Genomic DNA, 19,806 nt, shown 5'->3' on the forward strand with positions numbered 1-19,806 from the left:
TCTGCTCTGCTAAAAGGACCTCTTCCGCTTCAACAGAATTAGTTTAGCGTTTCCTGTGGCTTAGTTGAAGAAGAAGTAATTTCTGTCTGTTCGTGCACTGCCTAGGAAGTAGTTGTTGCAATAGCATATGGGCCAAAGTTATCTATTTGATTAAGTGTATTAGAATGAGTGTCATTTATAGAGGTCCTTCCTTGTAAGATCTTTGCATAGTTTGAAAGGGAGAATGCTGATGAATTTTGCAGTTGTTTCAGCAGCTTGCACTTAATACTTATCAAATGCTGTGAACCCAACTTCATGTTTTGCAACTTTTTCTACTGCGCAGAACTGCACCGTTGATCCCTTTTATTCTCTTTGAACGGCACATGTGTTTCTTTTCAATTTGTATCCCCCTGTGACTGTCATTTTTTGAAGGCCTATTCCTACTCTTGTGTAGCTGTTATGAATCACTATTTTTGCACTTGTTTTGTACACTTAATAAAAAAAGAACATTGCTTTGCTCCAGTAATGCAATTTGCTGTGTTCATTATGCTGATGCAGCTTGGAGTCTAGCATCCCACATGCTGATACCTCAGTGTATCTGCACATAATCAATCTCTTGCTGCATGCAGCTGTAGTGGCATGTATAAACCAACAGAGGGCACTCATCCTTTGTGCAGTGCTTAGACTGTAAACACATCAGTGGTGAGATATGTACATTTAACCTGTATTAGCTTCTAGTATGTTGGGTAAGCTTCGGCTCAGCTATTGAAATACTGTGGTTTCAAACATTGTGCAATCCAGTCTGTGGCACAATGTCTCCCTTCAGTTTGCCCTTGTGTAACAATCTGGCACAGTCAAAATGCTACAAAACGTATCGGTATATATATATACACACACACACTGCCGGGTAGCTTGTGAATTTCACCAACGGGTTATGGATCTGACCCTACAAAGTAACTTTCCACTAATGTGTACAATTGATTAAATTCTAATTAAAGTGGTTCATTTATAATTCATAAACTACCATAACGTTTTAATCATGCCTCAAACACACTAATGAAATCTCTTTGCTACTAAATACCATACCTCAAATTATTTGTACTAGTGCTAATTTACTGAAATAGTTTTTCCACAGTAAAAGACTAAAAAGGCAACTGACACGTTTACTCTCCACAGCATCCTTGAAACAACTATTTGTTTAGGTCAAGGACAGGTTAAAGGCCATGAACTGTTCTACAGTCACAATGTTATCCTCACAGTGCGAGATGGTGCGTGTCAGACTTGATGTGCAAGATGACGTGATGCCCTCATTGGTAGCTGTGTAGATAAAGAATGATGTCAACCAATCAACATCGGCCCTTTTTTCTTCACGAGTGGTGCGTGGGTGAAAGAGCGCTTGCGCTTTGAGATTGGTGCCTTCAGGTACTCCCCGGAATTTCTTGTTTTTAGAATTTGTCCAATGAAGTTTGTGGGAAACTAAAGTGCGTTTGATCCAATATATTTAGAAAAATTCCTGAAACTCGCATAATAATAAAAAGTCGCACGTGTCGATATTTCTTCTAAGCACGCTAATATTTAAATCGGATTTATATATGAATATAATGTAGAAAAAATATTTTTTGTAATAAAAATCAGTTCAACATACAATTACTTGAGTACGATTTGTAATGCAGTGCATGTATTAGTACTTCAGTAAAGGAGCTGGATGGTGCCTCTACCACTGCTTGTTTGCCCGTTTGAATTACTTGTTTTATTCGTGTGCCTCCCACCGCGTGGTTTCAATATTTCCCAGTGTCCCTGAAGGCAGCAATAGAGCATGGTGTGGAATGAACCAATCAGAAGCGAGGAAACATCAGCCTAGCCTATCGGCAGATGGGCGATGGAGACAAAACTCCCAGGAAGCTCTGCTCCTCGGCAACTCTGATATCCACAGACGGCAAGAGGGAAGCAAAAATTGCCGAGAGAAATTCACACTTGCATCCGTAACATACTTCAAGAACCGTCAAAGGAAGAAAATACACAAGGTAAATTAAATATTGTTTTTAAATATGCATTTACTTTTTTGCTTTCTTCCCCTAACTCTGTGTCTTTCTGTGTCTATTCTGATTTACAAAAAAGAAGTTGACCTGCTCTGTCAACCCACGGCAAACCTGCCACATCATGCTTATCAAGAAGTTAGTTATAATCACTAAAAGTTTTCTTGGAATGTTGGATATCTGTCAAAACATAGCTGTCTGACTGGTTTATAAATGAATGAAGCAGTCTGCTGAGTAGTTTCTCAGGCATCAGTGGATCTCTGTTTGATCTATGAACTTTGCAAAGCCAGGCAGGGTTTGTTGTATACGTTAGTACGTTAAGGGAATATGAAGCACACACTTTCATCTTTTTCACCCCACTGTCTGTCTGATTTAGTTCCACTGGTCCAGATCTGTGCCTCCTCCTCCTCCTCCTCCTCCTCCAGTCATCCATCATCGCCTCTTTTTTAGATCTTATTGTGCGTCATCTGAATCAGTGTTGCTGCTGATGTGACGCAGTGATATTTAATACCTCTGACACTTCAGTTTCACAGAGAAAGTAAATGATGTATGGAACCTGCATGCGCTTTTTGGATAAATGGACGCAGCGCTGTGGTGACTCAGGACAGGAACGATGATCAATCAGGAGAATGACAGTCCCATTAATCCATTTAAGAAACGGCTGCCAGGGCCTGAGTGTGGAGCAGGAGTCCTGTTTGAGCCGACGTCAGGGCTTTTAGCTTAATGAACCACGGACAACAGACAAATGCAGCATCCCTCAGAGGGTTGCATGAGCCACAGACAGTGACCCTGATTCAGGAGAGGCGGTAATCAATAATACCCCCTCTGTGTGTTTTAGCTTCAATAAGCCATGTTTCTCAATAGTGATGCACGTTTGATTTGAGGTAGAAGCAGTGAGAATAGTTGGAGTTGCAGTTGTTCCAGTGTGTGTGTGACAGTAGCTGTTGTATCAATACCACAACAGAACACTTTTGCATTCAATTACCCAAAAAAAAAAAAAAAAATCAACAGATTTGATCAAATATACTCTTTTTTTTTTTTCTGCAAGATGTGCAATATATTCTCGCTGATCGGAAAGCAACAACAAGCTGCTCAGATTTCAGGATGGAGTTTAATGTGAAAATGTCCAACATCAGGGTACACCATGCGATTGTATGTTTAAATTACAGCGTAGTTAATTTCCCAGTTTTTTTTCTGATCTTGGTCCAATCATTGAAGAAAAATGATTCCATGTTATTTGTCTTCTCCTCTAAAAAGACAAAGGAACCTCTGTCCAGTAAAAAGACAGATAATGTCTTTAAAGATTTTCTATCACATTTTGATTTATATGAGAGTTCTCGTCTGGATGGTGGAATTCACCTTTTTTTTTAAATGGCTTTAGTCTCGTACTAATATCGGGTGTAGCTAAGGTAAGAGAGAATATAATAATATCTATATGTAATGGAGTAATGCTGGTTTTAAAGGCAAACCCTGACGTCCTGCTGTGAGCTGTGTGTGTTGGTCCTGTTGGAGATGACCTCATCCAGTGAAGCTTGTGGCCAAAAGTGTAAAGGTCATAACTCCGCTCTTCTGTAATTAAGATTTATGGACGCTCTAATAAAGTACTTGAGGTTAACTTTACTGCCGGTACATTCTGATACTCGTGGACCTGAAAAACAAATGTCTTTCTCTGCTAATAATTCACTGTCTGTCACTAGATTACTGCTGCAGTTGCAGGACGGTGGAGAGAGTCCGGTTACTACACTCTGCACACTTGATTGTGCAGAGTGGAACCTGATTGTTTGGCAAATAAGTGCACATTACCTCATTAGTGTGCAGGTCAAACAAACCGAGGCTAATGCTGTTGTATTTAGCTGCGCTGGCTTCGCTGTCTGTGTCATGCTGTACTCAGTAATCTGACAAAAGGACAGAAGGCCTGAATCTGTAATCAGATTTTCTAGTCTGTTAATTCTGTGCGGTTCAACTTCATTATGTCAATACATTTCATTGAAAATACAAATCAGGATGCTGTCTAACTAACCTGGTTTACGAGACCGTTTCTTGAGTGTTCTGACAGCAGAGGATGTCTGACATGATGTTGTTTTTCCTCACTCATAAAGGAGATCGTGGATGAATTCAGAAAGCAGTAAAAACCAAAAACACACCTCTAATCCCTCGTGCTCATGTCTCTGTCCACTGTTTACATCTGCTTTTCTGTATTCATCCCCCTCTCAACATCTCTGTGTCTGCCTCTCTTCTCGTCCTCTCTGGCCAGTCTAGCCCGAAGCAGTCATGTCGGCCAAAGCCATCTCTGAGCAGACGGGCAAGGAGTTCCTCTACAAGCACATCTGCACATCGGCAGCTGTCCAGAACAGATTCCTCTATGCCAACGTGACGGCCGAGACCGACTTTGACCGACTGGCGAAAGAGCACCCATGGCTGCTCACAGAGGTGAGGCAGAAGATCCAGCCGTGAGAAAAAGAAAACACGGATTCAGACGTAAGATTTTCTGAAGCTAAATGAACAGCGAGTTTGCGTTATTATCCCAAATGTATAGCCCATGAATGCCTAAAGCACAGTGGTCCATAAGGCTGTGGGAAATGATCTCCTCTTTATGGAGACAATCACTTAGGCTGGCAGCAGAGTGCTCTCTTGGCGCTTGTTAGCTGACGTCTCAGACAGCAGAGCGATCCAGCAGCTCCGAGGAAATGGAACGAGGATGCAGAAGAGAACATCGCATCTCTTTTCCATTCTCAGTTGGTAGAACAGAAATTGTCCCTCTCGCTCCGTCGACGGGTAGGTCAGGGGGGGTTCGAGCTCGGGAACGTTTTCTTGGCACACGCGGCTCTCCAGGTTACAGGACGGTTGCGTCGCCTTGCTTTCAAATCGACTCTCGCTGTTCTTCATAGCGAAGCACTGGCAGATAGATGGGCCGTAATAGAAGTTAATTGAATTACGCCGTGACTCATCTCGCAGGATAAGATGACATTCTCCCCCTGTATCTCCCTCCCTCCCTGCTGAAGGTTTTATTTATCTACGAGGAGGATGTGGAGGACAGATACATGGAGATATGTGCACTTGATTAGGAAATTGCATTCACGTTCACCCTCGACCCTCTTTCTTTGCTCCCTGGCGAGCGCCCAGATACTAATGGGTCCACTGTCATAAGTTATTCTCTTCATCTGTCTTGCAGAAGAGATGAGTCGTGCTCAGTCGGTGGGGGGGGGGATCCCTGTTTTATGATGTTTGTGTAAAGAGTCTGTTGGATCTAGCAACTGACATCCTTTTCCTTAAATCTGCCAGTTATTTTTTTTCATCTCCATTTGTAAAAAAAAAAAAAAAAAGGGTAAACAATGCCCATCACAACTTCCTAAAGCCAAAGTAAGTTTTGTCCGCACAATAGTCCAATACCCGAAAACACTCCGTTTACTATCATATAATAGAAAATTACATTTGGGTTATGGTTACATTTGATAAGTTGCACCTAATTATTTTGTATCTTAAATAATTACTGAAGTGATTAATTGATATTCCACATTGCTGCAGATAATTGTGTTGATTTTAAAAACAATAAATGTACTAATCATCATTTCAGCTCCATTGAATCTAAAGAAAAGTAATCAAGAGTAGCGATCTGTCTTTGTGAAACGTCTTCAACAGAATTTGACATTTTAACAACGTTTTGAATTTATTACCATTTATGTGCCGCTTGTTGCTTTCAACAAATAAATATTCAGGAGAGATGCGAATGCAACAGAGCCGCTATAGAAATCGTGTCTAAAAATAGCTCTGTTTTGTCCCGATTTACTCCCTTAAATATATTTTTATTCATCTACCCGAAATACATAACCATAACAATTTACTGCGACCCTCTATACAATAGCTTTAAAAAATAAAATGTCAGTTTGATGCCTTTAGTTCAAGCTGAATGTAGGTATCTTGCTCAAATCTGCCATTCTTCATCTTCCCCCTGCAGAGGCTGGTGGTGAAGCCCGACCAGCTGATCAAGAGGCGAGGGAAGCTGGGCCTGGTCGGCGTCAACCTGGACCTGAGCGGCGTCAGAGAGTGGCTGAAGTCCCGCCTCCTGAGAGAGACGACGGTACGTCATCCACCCTCTGCTGTGTTTCAGAGCGTGCACTTCGCCGAACGCTCCTTCAATCAATATTAACCCAGAGCTTGATTCAGACACTCCTCCTGTTGCCCTTTCCTTCACCCCCTTTACTGTGTTTTGCCTGTTGTCTTAAACAGCTGCCCAGATCACAAAGAGGTTCAGTATCAATCCACTGGCAGTAAATCAGTTTAGCTGAAGCGCTGCTGAATAAACCAGTCAGTCCATCTATCCAGTCAGCATATAACCGCAGCACAACAGATCCCTCGCTGTGCCTCTGGGACGCTGCATCGCCTCATAAAGCAGGGCGCTTCGGTCATGGAGGGACTCGGATGGCTCATAAAGCACATCGAGCGTCAGCGTGTGTGTTGCAGCACTGAGATTGCGTAGATGCATCTCCTCACAGATGAGATGAAACTGTCAGCTGCTGCTGGTGGCGGTAAATAAAAATAAATGAAGCCGCAGCTGTATTTCCGCTTGTATGTTATCTGTATTCTACTCTTAAGAATATATATATATATATATATATATATATAGTGCATGTTGTTATAGTGCATTCACAACATGAAGGGCTTTTTCTTTTCTTCCTTTTTTCCTCTATAAGACGGTAATAGAGGTCAGTTCATTTATCTGAATTGGCCTGAGCCGCTTGTGTGTGTGTGTGTGTTTTTTTTCTTTTTTCTTTTTTTCTTTTTTCTTCAAGACTCTTTCTTTTCTACCTCTGCTCAGCACACTTCAAAATGGAAACTCCCTCTCCGCCCTCTTTTAATTTTTTTTGTCCTGTTCTCTCCGGCTGGCTGCTCTCAGCCGGTCCCTGGTTACTTCGTGCCCGTTGGCCTTTAACGGAGGACCGATGACAGCCCCACCAAATGAGCTGGGGCTGTGTTAGCGGGGCTTTTCCTGAGTAATACATGACATTTTCTTCCTCCTTCTTCTCAACCTGTCTCCTTTTTTCTCTTAAAATGTCAATTAACTTATTTTATCATTTTTGATTTAATGTACCTTTTGTCGCCTCCACCCACCAGTCCAGGAAGAGGACTGATGCATCAATACGGAAACACCCACAATCTGATCACCAGTCAGACACTATAGTTTTTAAACCCAAATGTGGTTTTCTTCTTACGGTTTCTTTGTCTACTCAGCATTTCATCTTCTTATAATTACTTTGTTGATGATCCTCAGGTGGGAAAAGCCAAAGGTGTACTCAAGAACTTCCTCATCGAGCCTTTTGTCGCCCATAAGCAGGTAAAGCTCTCGTTACCCATCTACCAGCTCAGTCCTTACGTCCTTATTTACACGTCATCACTACTACCAGTGGACACTAAGATGGCTCATTTTCCCGGCCCATTGTTCAGGAAGAGGAGTTCTACGTGTGCATCTACGCCGCCCGCGAGGGCGACTATGTGCTGTTTGACCACGAGGGGGGGGTGGACGTGGGAGATGTGGATGCCAAGGCGAAGAAGCTGCTCATCGGGGTGGATGAAAAGATCAGTGAAGACTCTGTGAAGAAGGAGCTGCTGACTCACGTCCCCAACGACAAGAAAGTGTGAGTTACATGGAAGTCTTTGTGGTGCACATGCAAAACTTCAGCTTTGTGTCAATAATGAGAGTTGAACAAAATACTATCAGTGTAGTATGTGTAGACGTTGGTGCTATAGTGTGCGTTTTTGTTGTTTGCGTCCTGTGGTAAAGTTTACTACTTTAAAAGAAATAAAGACTTCATGACATCAAACGATATATTTTAAACCAAGAGCTTCGTGATAACATCCCCAACTAAAATATAATTTCACAGGCTTAATATTTAATAGAATTAGCTTTTTAGTTTCTAGTATTGTGTCCACCTGGTGCATATTTGGCTTTTGTTGACATCGATGCTCCTGCCGAAGTCCGGTCTTATAGCATGTTTGTGTTTATTGTCAGCAGTTAATTGTCAAAGCTTCTATGTGCGCCAGCCCTTTAGAGGAGATCGATGATTTCCATGTCACACATATTTTCAAATGACAAATAAAAATGTATTTTATTCGAAAGCAGTGACTCTGTGCTCTAAAAACAAAAACAATCTTAAAGATTTCCAGATATACTTAACTACCAACGTATTTACATAGCTCTACTCCAAACTACTAAAAAAGACCCAAAACGGGGAGAATTTTCCATTATGTAATTAAACTGAAAGAGGAAAACAAAAGGGTCGCATAAATGGAGTAAGAGAAAGCACTTTGATATTGGCAGTAAATGTGGGAGGAGGAGGAGGAGGAGGAGGAGGAGGAGGAGGAGGGTTTCCATTAGACAAATGACAAACTCTCCTTTGCGTCGCCTTTCTTCGATCAGCCTCCACCCCCGGCTTTTTTTTTTTTTTACCCTACAGTGAGATTCAGAGCACGTCCATTTATTTTGATGGTACGATAGCGTGGCCCAGCCCCTCCTCTCCATCGCTCAGACGTCCTCTTGTGCCAGCATATGCTGGCCAGACTCACCGCCATGGCTGACATTGAAGTCCCTCTGCCAACCCCAGCTCACCTCCTCGCCCCGTGCACTCTTCTCTTCACACTCTGGATTAAAAACAAAAGCAGCACTCGGACACTTTTCTTGCCCTCCCATCAGAAGCAGACGTGGGAAGCTGAGTCACTCGGGGGTTCGGTCACAGTTTCCCCCCCCCACAGGCCAGTCGGAGTCCTGACAACAGGCTGACGTGGTTACGAAGGCTGCCAGCTGCCTGCACAACTGACCGGCAGGAGAGCAAAACGCAGCCTCCCCCCACCTCCTCCTCGTCCTCAAGCAACCCCCCACTCCTTACTGCTCTGTTTTGACATGTGACAGAGGAGGCAAATTAGATTTTTCCTCCTCTACAGCAGCTAATATACAGGTGGACTGTTTCCTGTCCAGCTCAGCCGTAACAACCCGTCGGGGAGATTGCCTGTAGTTTGTCACTGTTTGAATTACGTGGAAATAATATGATATAAATGTAATATAATTATATGTTGATGTACAATGATTGTGCTTTGTTTTTAAATCACCAGGCATAGGTTGTACGGGGACGTTTTATTGCATCGCCCAGTATTACAGAATTAAGAATGAATTACCTTTTACTTAAAAATATTAAAGATGATTAACTCCAAAGCAAACTGTAAAAGCAGTACATGAGTTATTAACAGTTTTGCATTGCAATGCTGTGGATATTCAGCAAGTCAAGGAGATTTTTAAATGGCTGTTTGTGTATTCAGTTAATGATTTTATGTTTGTTTTTTTCTTTCTTCTTAAAGTTACAGTGATCCGACACTTTTAGGGCTGCAACTGATTATTTTCTACGAACCCATTTACAAATGACTTTCTCGATTCATCAATTGTTTTATCTCCAAGATGACGACTTGAAATTGCTTGTTTTGTCCGAACAACAGCCCAAAACTCAAACATATTAAATTTACAATAATGTAAGCCAGAGAGAAGCAGAATAAACTCACATTTAAGAAGCTGACAGCGAGTGTTTGCACTTTTGCTTAAAAAGTGATTGAAATGAGTCGTTCATTATCAAAATAGCTGCAGATACATTTCCTGTCTGTCAATTTTCCCACAAATTATTTCCACTGCATCGTGACTAACTCCTTTTTAACATTACAACATGATTAACGGGACATCCTCAGCCAGCTGTGGCGCTGCAGAGTTTAATGAGTTGAATGTCGTCCCTCTGCAGGGTCCTGGCCAGCTTCATTGTCGGGCTCTTCAACCTGTACGAGGACCTGTTCTTCACTTACCTGGAGATCAATCCGCTGGGTCGGTTGTTTTTTTCTCAAATACAATCGATGTACTGTGTCTGAACAAGCAATCATCATGGCATATATATATATATATATATATATATATATATATATATATATATATATATTGTCCATAAATATGTTGTCAGATTATGAAATTAGGGCACATCAAAAGGAAATCGGAGATGAAAACATCAATGCATACTAAAACATCTTCTTAAAGCCAACATCTAAAGCCAACATCTTCTTAAAGGCAGAAGTTTATTCTTGCACATTTTTAACACTGAGGGAGGAAACTATTAAATAATTGAAGCACTTCCTGTTTGATGAATGCAGCCCGTATTTATAATAGAATAATTGGGCACCAGTATGTGCCTTCTGGTTGCTGTGGATGTAACACGGCTGCTGAGCCCGGCTCTCCCTGCTTTGATTTCATACCTCCTCCTCCTCCTCCTCCTCCTCAACTTCACTTTCCTTCCACCTCCTGCAGGGACAGCAGGAAGGTTGTGGTCACCTCTGCCCGAGGCATGGTCCTCCCAGGCTGACAAAATGAAACTCAGTGGGTGGCGGTTTTTAAACCTTGTAGGAGTATAGATTCATTTTTTTTTTCCTCTTTTCTCTCGCTCAGTGGTCACAAAAGATGGCGTTTACGTGCTGGACATGGCAGCAAAGATCGATGCCACAGCTGACTATATCTGCAAGGCCAAGTGGGGAGACGTGGAGTTCCCTCCACCCTTCGGCAGGGAGGCGTATGCTGAGGTGAGGGGGCACTGGAGAGACGGCGCTAGCAGTGTGTCACATTTCAATCTGTCTGCATCAAATAGCTGGTGTTCTTCTCCAAAGATGGAGGAAAAAACAGCTGATTTGGAATGTGAAGTCTGATGTAAACTGAGCAAATTATCTTATATTTTAAGAAACAGTCCTGAGTTACCTCAATCATTTCAAATTAGATCATCACTAAATGTAGGGTAGACGATTTGGATTTACTTCCAATATATTAATGGGCTAAACTATGACCGTGACATCTACATAGTGCCTTTTATTAAGACAAAAGAAGGGCGGTGTAACTCTCCCCTGCTGCTCTGTGGCAGCCCCTGACCCAGCTGCCCCGTGTGAATTAACGAGGAAGGGTCGTATCAACACATAGCTGTTAATCAGCCTTCACGACTCCTTCTGGAGACGGAGACAGAGCTTTGGTAAAGGTCGTCTGGGCCTGTGCATAAAGACTCGGTATGTTGACGTCATGTCCCGTACTGTAATGAGATGCTTTTGTTAGAAAAGAGCTATTAAAGGTATTCTATTGTCTTTTTAAAAGCCTCCATGTTCACTTTTGAGCAATGTAATCTATATCGCCTGCATGACAGAGCTCAATAATATGTATACAGGACTTTTATTTTACATTTTTGGCTGATGCGTGTAGGAGCTTGCTTGAGACGGACTGTCTGTGCACCAGACGGGCCGTTCTAATTGGGCTGCTGTGAGACCAGAGTGGAGATGAGGGACAGCGGGTGCCTTTGATTGGGAGCTTTTTTTACTCTCAGCCACCAGCTGTGGCCCTGACTGTCACAAACAACCACTGATGCACATCACATCCTCTTGATATTTCTGCAATATTTCTAATTAATAGCTCTTTAAAATCAATGCAAGCACAAGAAATGAATTCTGGCCAAATGAAGAAGCGCTTGTGCAAGTCCTGCACTGATTACGGCTACAACCTCACACACACACACACACACACACACACACACACCCTGCCTACTTCTGTAGCAATCACTTAACGTGTCTCACAAGTCTTGATTGACCTTTTCTTAAACGTTTGCAGGAGGCCTACATCGCCGACCTTGATGCCAAGAGTGGCGCTAGCCTCAAACTGACGCTGCTCAACCCGCGAGGCCGGATCTGGACCATGGTGGCAGGAGGAGGAGCCTCTGTGGTGTACAGGTACCCAGTCACAGTGCCAGAGCAGGACTACATATAAACCAAACGCCTGAACATATGGGACGCAATGAGCCAAGTATCTGAAACAGTCCAATTGGATGTTTTCTTCTGGCTGCTGAAATTGTCTCCTGACTTCATCCTCATTACATTGATTACAATACGCATAATTGGGTTTAGCAGTGTATGTAGTGAGACCGATGGTGCAGCAGCTCTGACTCTGCCCGTTCAGTTGCCTGGTTAATTGGATTCTTGGCATTTTAGTGAGTCTGGAGGAATGAGCTCCCTCACTCTCGTCTGCTGGAGGTGTAAAGCGTGACATGCAGACACATCAGCCATAACTAATTATTCCCTCCGTGCAAAGTGTTTGTGTCTGTTTACAGTTCAGTATGAATTCAGAACCCAGTGCATTCTCAAGTTCAGCGCTCAAGTTAAGTTGCAGATCATCTCATTTTATTTAGAGTATTGACTGTCCCAGCACAGGGGACACACAGCTGTTGTTGCCCCTTTTTCCTCTGTGTGGGTGACTCGTATAAAACTCTCGTAGTGACACAATCTGTGACCTGGGTGGCGTCGACGAGCTGGCCAATTATGGGGAGTATTCGGGAGCGCCGAGCGAACAGCAGACCTATGACTACGCCAAGACTATCCTGTCTCTGATGACCAGAGAGAAGCACCCCGACGGTAGGCCAAACGGCTCAGACCGAGCTTTCTGTGTGTACTCAAAGCGGTCTTCTTCTCTTCTAAAGTTGTGTTTCTGTCATGACGTTCTCCAGGAAAAGTTTTGATCATCGGGGGAAGCATTGCAAACTTCACGAATGTTGCAGCAACATTTAAGGTACCGTATCGCAGGCTTGTTGTCTATGTAGAAGCCTTGATATTACTTCATCAAGATATTCACTGAGCTTACTCCTTTGTCTTTGCTAGGGGATTGTTCGAGCCATCAGAGACTATCAGGTGCCACTGAAGGAGCACGAGGTCACCATTTTTGTCCGCCGTGGAGGCCCCAACTACCAGGAAGGCCTCAGAGTGATGGGAGAAGTTGGTATGCTGTACATTCCTTTTTACACTTCTTGAGTGCATTTTTAATCTGCCAGTACCGCACTTGATTTCCCCGTGCCTGCTCTCCTCAGGCAAGACAACTGGGATCCCCATCCACGTCTTTGGCACAGAAACTCACATGACTGCCATCGTTGGCATGGCTCTGGGCCACCGGCCAATCCCCAACCAGCCTCCTACTGCTGCCCACACTGCCAACTTCCTTCTCAACTCCAGCGGCAGCACATCGGTATGACACACACTGACCCCAGACCAGTAGGCTGTCGCGATGTCGTGTCGCCTCACTGTGCAGTGAATTTACATCGTCGGCTCCGCCAATAGCGTGGTGCAGTTTGGCGATGGAGTGAGCAGGGGACTTTCATGCCACAGACTCTATTTCAGTTGGTGTCGTGGCCTTTTTAGTGAACCGGATTATCAGAAGCCCAATGGCTCTTTTGTGTAACGGCATCGCAGAGCATTGTGGACTGCTCTCACTCAGACAGTCTTGAGATCACAGTCAATGACTCACTGCGACTGCCCCAAGGCATCCTTTAAGACTGTGTAGTGCGTAGGCTTTCAGAAAAGTGTGTTTGTGTGTGTGGACCTGCAAGTATGCACAAACAGGCATGTATTTGATCCTATGTTGTTGTTAAAGCTTTTGTTTTAGAATTGAATGACTCTCAAGCTTAACTGAAATCCTGCTGGTTATACTTCATAAAAATATCAAGAACAGAAAGACTCCCTGTGTGACTTGTGTGCAGGTGTTTGAGGCTACCCTGCTCCTTCATCAGGCTTCATCAAGGACCACTTTTTACAGTTAAAGGAGATCTGTTCTCTACAGAGCTGTCCTCATTAGCACACACACTTTTTAAAATGTGCATAACAAAATAAAAAATGGATGAATCTCTCGTTTTATTTATTTTTTTGTCATTTGCAGACCCCAGCATCCAGCAGAACTGCTTCTTTCTCTGAAAGCAGAGCCAAAGTTGAGGATTCACCGGCCCAGAAGGCCAAAGCTGGAGCTCCCATCGGTGAGAGAACGCAGTCACAACTGCACTGTGAAATCTTTGCACTCTGAACGCTGAGGTTCCGATGTGTCTCCATGCATGGCTCCACCGCTGAGCAGCCTGACAGGTGGAAGGAAGGAAGCCTTGCGTTCATGCGCGGTTGAGTTTCGGTATTATAGCTCCCCCTTTGGACAGCAGCGTGACTCTGTAGTTATAACTCACCAAGATGGAAGTTGAGTGCACTTATAAGTAATTGGTCACATACACACCTAATCCTAAACATTTTAAAGATCCAAATGTTTTATTTTGTGTTGTGTTATGATTATGTAAAACATCAGTGATCCCAGACCCCTAAAGCATGCTGGGTTCTACTTTATCAGTCTACTTTTATTCACCTTATTGATGGCCTGAAAGGCCTCATCTCCATGTCAGTGGCGTTATTATTTTTCTTTTAACTTAATTCAGTTTATATTCTGTGCATGTGCACCTGTCACTTTTTGCTTTGTGTGAAATATTTATTGAATAAACTTCATAGAAAACAAGTAGAATGTCTAAGTGCCATGGAGGTTTTTTGGATGTAAATGCTGGTGTTTAGATGTTTTTCTGTAACTGCTTTTCTTTCCCTACAGCCAAGCCAACTACCCTGTTCAGCAAACACACCAAGTCCATCGTGTGGGGTATGCAGACGCGGGCGGTGCAGGGTATGATGGACTTTGATTACACCTGCTCCAGAGAGGAGCCCTCTGTCGCAGCCATGGTCTACCCGTTCACGTAAGTGTGCTCTGTCCTCCAGCTTTAGTTTGTGTTTACTTTCTTCTTCTGTCAGTGTAACTGCTCATTGCTGTACATTTAAAATAATAAAAATCCCTTCAGTAAACAACTGTGTCCTTTCACCATGTGACAAATGTTTTTATTGTATGGCATGCCTTTCAGTGGAGACCACAAACAGAAGTACTATTGGGGCCATAAAGAGATCCTCATACCGGTGTATAAGAACATGAGTGACGCCATGAAGAAGCACCCCGATGTGGACGTGCTCATCAGCTTTGCCTCTTTGCGCTCAGCCTTTGACAGCACCATGGAGACCATGCAGTACCCACAGGTAAGTGCAGCCTGATCCTGCACCATCTGCAAGGTACTTAGCAGCTAATAAAATGTAAAGTGACGTCATTCTATCATTTTCATTCAGATTCGCACCATTGCCATCATTGCTGAGGGAATCCCTGAAGCCCACACCAGGAAGATCATCAAGGCCGCAGATGAGAAGGGTGTTACAATCATTGGACCGGCAACCGTTCGTCTTGCTTCACTTCTCGCTGGGATTATCGCACTTTCACTCTGCGTTCTTTTATCCGAGCAAACCAACAAACCTCTGTGTTTTTTGACCAGGTTGGAGGAATCAAGCCCGGCTGTTTCAAGATCGGGAACACGGGAGGCATGTTGGATAACATCCTCGCCTCCAAGCTCTATCGCCCAGGCAGCGTGGCCTACGTGTCCCGCTCGGGCGGCATGTCCAATGAACTCAACAACATAATCTCGCGCACCACCGACGGCGTTTTTGAAGGCGTCGCCATTGGTGGGGACAGGTATGCCACTGTCCTTTTATCTGCAGTATGTAAGCATGTGGGTTTGAATCGGCCTATAATATTGGTCTTTTCTGCAGATACCCAGGCTCAGTATTTACTGATCACGTGCTGCGCTACCAAGACACTCCCGGAGTAAAGATGATCGTTGTGCTGGGAGAGGTAAGGAATAAATCCACACACTGCAGCTTTTAAACAGGTATTGATTGGCTACATCCTGAATCTGTCTCTGCCGTCAACAGATTGGCGGCACGGAGGAGTACAAGATCTGCCAGGCCATCAAACAGGGCAGGATCACAAAGCCAATGGTGTGCTGGTGTATTGGTACCTGTGCTACCATGTTCTCCTCAGAGGTGAGAGGGCGGATGGAGAGTCTTGTGCATTACAGTTCATTGCGCGATGGAATAAGCGTTTTAAAGACATTTCTGACCCGTGTTGTACCTTCCCCACTCCCCCTCAGGTGCAGTTCGGCCATGCAGGAGCCTGTGCCAACCAGGCCTCTGAGACAGCAGTCGCTAAGAACAACGCCCTGATGGAGGCTGGTGCCTTCGTCCCTAAGAGCTTTGATGAGCTGGGAGAGATCATCACGTCAGTGCACATTGTCTCATTCATTCCTTCAGTATTTGTTTTGAGAATGAGTCCTGCGCTCCTCTTACAGTCTTCTGTGTCTTTTTTCATCCATGCAGTTCTGTTTATGATGACCTTGTTGCCAAAGGAGTGATCCAGCCAGCCGTAGAGATGCCTCCTCCCACGGTGCCGATGGATTACTCCTGGGCACGAGTGAGTCTGCCCTCTGAACATGAATGAATCAAGCTTTTATCTATCGGATGAGGGCAAAACAAAAGTGAAACAAATCCTATTTTAAAAAGCTGGATATATATATGCATTCAACTTTCTTTCTTTTTTTTTCCTCTTGCCCTGCAGGAGCTAGGTCTGATCCGTAAGCCTGCTTCCTTCATGACAAGTATCTGTGACGAGAGGGGTCAGGAGCTCATCTATGCAGGCATGCCCATCACTGAGGTCTTCAAGTCAGAAATAGGCCTCGGAGGAACTCTGGGGCTTCTCTGGTTCCAGAGGAGGTCAGCCTCTTAACGCAGTCATTGTGACAAACAAACTCTTGACCAATCAATTCAACCCGATAACCATCTTTGCTTTACCCCCTTTTGTGTGCAGGTTGCCGAGGTATGCCTGCCAGTTCATTGAGATGTGCCTCATGGTGACTGCTGATCACGGCCCGGCTGTTTCCGGTGCCCACAACACCATCGTGTGTGCTCGAGCTGGCAAAGATCTCATATCCAGCCTCACCTCCGGCCTTCTCACCATCGTAAGACACCTGTGACTCGTGTGCTTGATTTACTGACGGGCAACGGACCACCATGAGCAAGAGTTTGTCCTTTTTCCAGGGTGACCGCTTTGGAGGTGCTCTGGATGCTGCAGCAAAGCAGTTCAGCAAGGCTTTTGACAGCGGCATGCTGCCCATGGAGTTTGTCAACAAGATGAAGAAGGATGGCAAGCTGATCATGGGCATCGGCCACAGAGTCAAGTCGGTGAGTACAATGGCGCCTTCAGCATGTGGACATATCGTTTAAAGGTACTGGAGATGGAGGACAACAAGTTTGATTGGAGAAGGATGATTTTGAATGAAAGGGAATTGTCTGTGCTTCGCCAGATTAACAATCCAGACATGAGAGTCCAGATCTTGAAGGACTATGTGAAGCAGCACTTCCCCTCCACCCAGATGCTGGACTACGCTTTAGATGTGGAGAAGATCACCACCTCCAAAGTAATATTCATCCGGTCAGCCTTTACTAAATAGTGACGCGCTGCATTTGTTTAAAATTGCATGATCTTCTTTTCCCTGTGTGTGGATTTTGTCGTATTAGAAACCCAACTTGATCCTGAATGTGGATGGCTTTATTGGTGTCGCCTTTGTGGACTTGCTCAGGAATTGTGGTGGTTTTACAAGGTGAGCCAATAAATGCTTCACATTTTTACAATATCTTTATACGGGGCAAAAATGACCAGAAAATGCCGAAATTGCATTAAATTAAAAGTGTCCGCCTGCACTTCACACATGGTCAATATGTTTGAGTTTAAGTACAAAATAGGTAGTATTATGCCTACATTGTGGGCAGCTATCGTTTCGATTCAACAACTCTCATCCTTGTTATCCATCGTGCCTGTCGCAGGGATGAAGCCGATGAGTTTGTGGAAATTGGAGCTCTGAATGGCATCTTTGTCCTGGGGCGCAGCATGGGATTTATTGGTGAGTGATTTCTGTGCACAGACACACTGCTACAGTAAGATGGGCAAACGCTTGACAGTCGAGCTGTCCTTCTTCATATTTTCTCAGGACACTACCTGGACCAAAAGAGGCTGAAGCAGGGTCTGTATCGCCACCCCTGGGATGACATCTCCTATGTGCTGCCAGAACACATGTCCATGTAAATCGGAGGGATTGAACCAGAGAGCGTCAGCCCTCCATCCCCAAATCCCTGTGATCCGTTACCCCGAAGCAGTGGCGTAATATCGGAAAGATGTAACTATTGATGCAGCTTGTAAATTGCAAATGTTGAAAAGAAGTGTTTTTAGTTTTAGAAACCTGTCAGTGCTGCAGCTCTTTTAATATTAGTGTAACCTGCCAAACTGTAACGCTCGAGTGAAACAAAGTCGGGGTGTGAGTGAGATTAGAAGATGAATCACAGCTAAGGGGGGGAACGTTGATTATTCAACTGACCACCAGTGAAGTACTGTTCTTTACCCCCAATATATATATATATATGTCATTGTTGTATTAACCTAGCATGTATCACAGACGACTGCATCTCTGTGCAGCTCTCTTCATCGTGCCACTTGAGAATCATGAGCTTGCTACAAGGGGTTGAACATGTGCAATAATGCCTATAATATGAGAACATACTGTAGCTCAGAGCTTTATTTATGTATCGATGTATTGATGTTATAGTTTTGATTTTCTTTAATGTTTTTTAGGCAGTGGGGGGGGGGAGAAATTAAACATCAGTCTGCTTACTGTGGCAAAAGGGACCATTATGACTTATTCCTGGCAGGTGCTGCAATTCGTTCAACAGAAAATATTCTCTCTCAGCTGGTGGGAAATTTGGGAGATTGCCAGTTACTTTAGTGGATTGGGGCATTTTTGCCACAAGCCCCAGGATGTGTTTATCGTAAAATCTTCTATGAGAAATAAGCTCTGACAACATTACATATTCACTATTTTTAAGGTCTGTTCTGTCTTGATATTGTTGACATAAATGCACTAGTCCCATTACAATAGCCTGAACTATTATTCGAATATGTCCATCAGCACTACAAGACAGCAAAGCATTTTAGCAGTTAAATGCTGTTTTATATTTAATGTCATCACATATGTTTTCACATGATTAATATATTAGGTCTAAATATGTTTTTTTTTAATTAATTAAGATTGTTTAATGTCTCTGTTAGAGTAGGATTTTAAAAGTTATTACATGTCCAATATTTCTCCATCTATTTACCGTACTCAGTCTTTTTGCATTTGAACAAAGCCAATTCATATGACACAGACAGCTTAAGTCTCAACTTGGGACATTTGACACACCTTTCAGATTGCTATATTTGTATTCAACAGAGAGAAACTCGATGTGGACAATCTGCTACTCGTAAGACTGAGTGAAGGACAAAACTTCAATTTTATTTGTAATAAAGAAAATTACATTTTCCCAAAATATGAGGACCAAAATAAAATGTGTCAACCATCACCAGTGTCATCTTCTATAATGTGACTGTAACAAAACAAAACAAAAAATCTTTGGACAACCAGAAACCTCACCAATATTGTCGCAATGTTTGTTTGTAATTGTTTCGATGTGAATTGAACATGCCTCTACTGATTTGTTGTATGTTGACAACCGTGTAATTGAGTAAAATAAAATGTAATTAACGTAATGTAATAATGTGTGTGCGCAGCATTTTCTTTTAAATGTATTTAACCTCTGCTCATATAGTTATTTTAACAAAGTGCATGTGTCAGGGTTGAGTTTAGGACTTTATTTTTTTTTTCCCTTTTGAGATCTAAAACGTTGCACATCCTCTCTCTTTGACTGCAGCTGTTTTAACGTGAATTTATACCCACTTTACAAAAACGTGCCTTTTCTGCCATTACAATTCAAATATCTGCCATTAATGGCCTTTTGTCTCAATTAGAATAACTTATTGGAATTAAAGTAAAACGGTCTGACTTAATGGGTCTTTATTACAGGCATTACAGCGCAGAAAATATATAGCAGTGATTGAAACACTGTGATTCTTCAAAGTCTGTTTATAAGCTGTCTGTCTCTGAGCCTGCAGTGCAAGTTTCTAACCATATATTAAGCTCAGTTTAGTGGGAAC

General features: G+C 43.2%; 2 protein-coding genes across 3 annotated transcripts in view; both read left to right on the plus strand.

The window, feature by feature from the left end:
* Positions 1-491, plus strand: part of cnp (2'',3''-cyclic nucleotide 3'' phosphodiesterase) — a 5,096-nt gene extending 4,605 nt beyond the window's left edge. The window contains exon 4 of the mRNA XM_079282380.1: positions 1-491. This exon is cut by the window's left edge and continues 964 nt beyond it. The gene's annotated coding sequence lies outside the window, so the exon portion shown is untranslated.
* Positions 492-1,879: 1,388 nt separating this feature from the next.
* Positions 1,880-19,361, plus strand: aclya (ATP citrate lyase a). 2 transcript variants are annotated; one of them, XM_079282662.1, is made up of 28 exons: positions 1,880-2,003; positions 4,270-4,445; positions 5,971-6,093; positions 7,285-7,347; positions 7,458-7,648; positions 9,791-9,870; positions 10,483-10,613; positions 11,677-11,795; positions 12,337-12,473; positions 12,566-12,627; positions 12,717-12,834; positions 12,923-13,077; positions 13,765-13,858; positions 14,464-14,605; positions 14,768-14,936; positions 15,024-15,128; positions 15,224-15,420; positions 15,498-15,579; positions 15,660-15,770; positions 15,878-16,005; positions 16,104-16,197; positions 16,342-16,496; positions 16,591-16,741; positions 16,821-16,964; positions 17,087-17,200; positions 17,301-17,383; positions 17,607-17,683; positions 17,771-19,361. In XM_079282662.1, exons 2-28 carry the CDS (start codon positions 4,287-4,289, stop codon positions 17,863-17,865), a joined length of 3,279 nt encoding a protein of 1,092 aa, XP_079138788.1. In that variant the 5' UTR covers positions 1,880-2,003; positions 4,270-4,286; the 3' UTR covers positions 17,866-19,361. The 2 variants fall into 2 exon arrangements, with proteins under 2 accessions (XP_079138788.1, XP_079138789.1); XM_079282663.1 differs by having other exon boundaries at positions 1,929-2,003; positions 4,275-4,445.
* The last annotated feature ends 445 nt before the right edge of the window (positions 19,362-19,806 follow it).

The sequence above is a fragment of the Melanostigma gelatinosum genome, assembly GCF_949748355.1.
Source record: "Melanostigma gelatinosum genome assembly, chromosome: 13".
Taxonomy (NCBI): Eukaryota; Metazoa; Chordata; class Actinopteri; order Perciformes; family Zoarcidae; genus Melanostigma; species Melanostigma gelatinosum.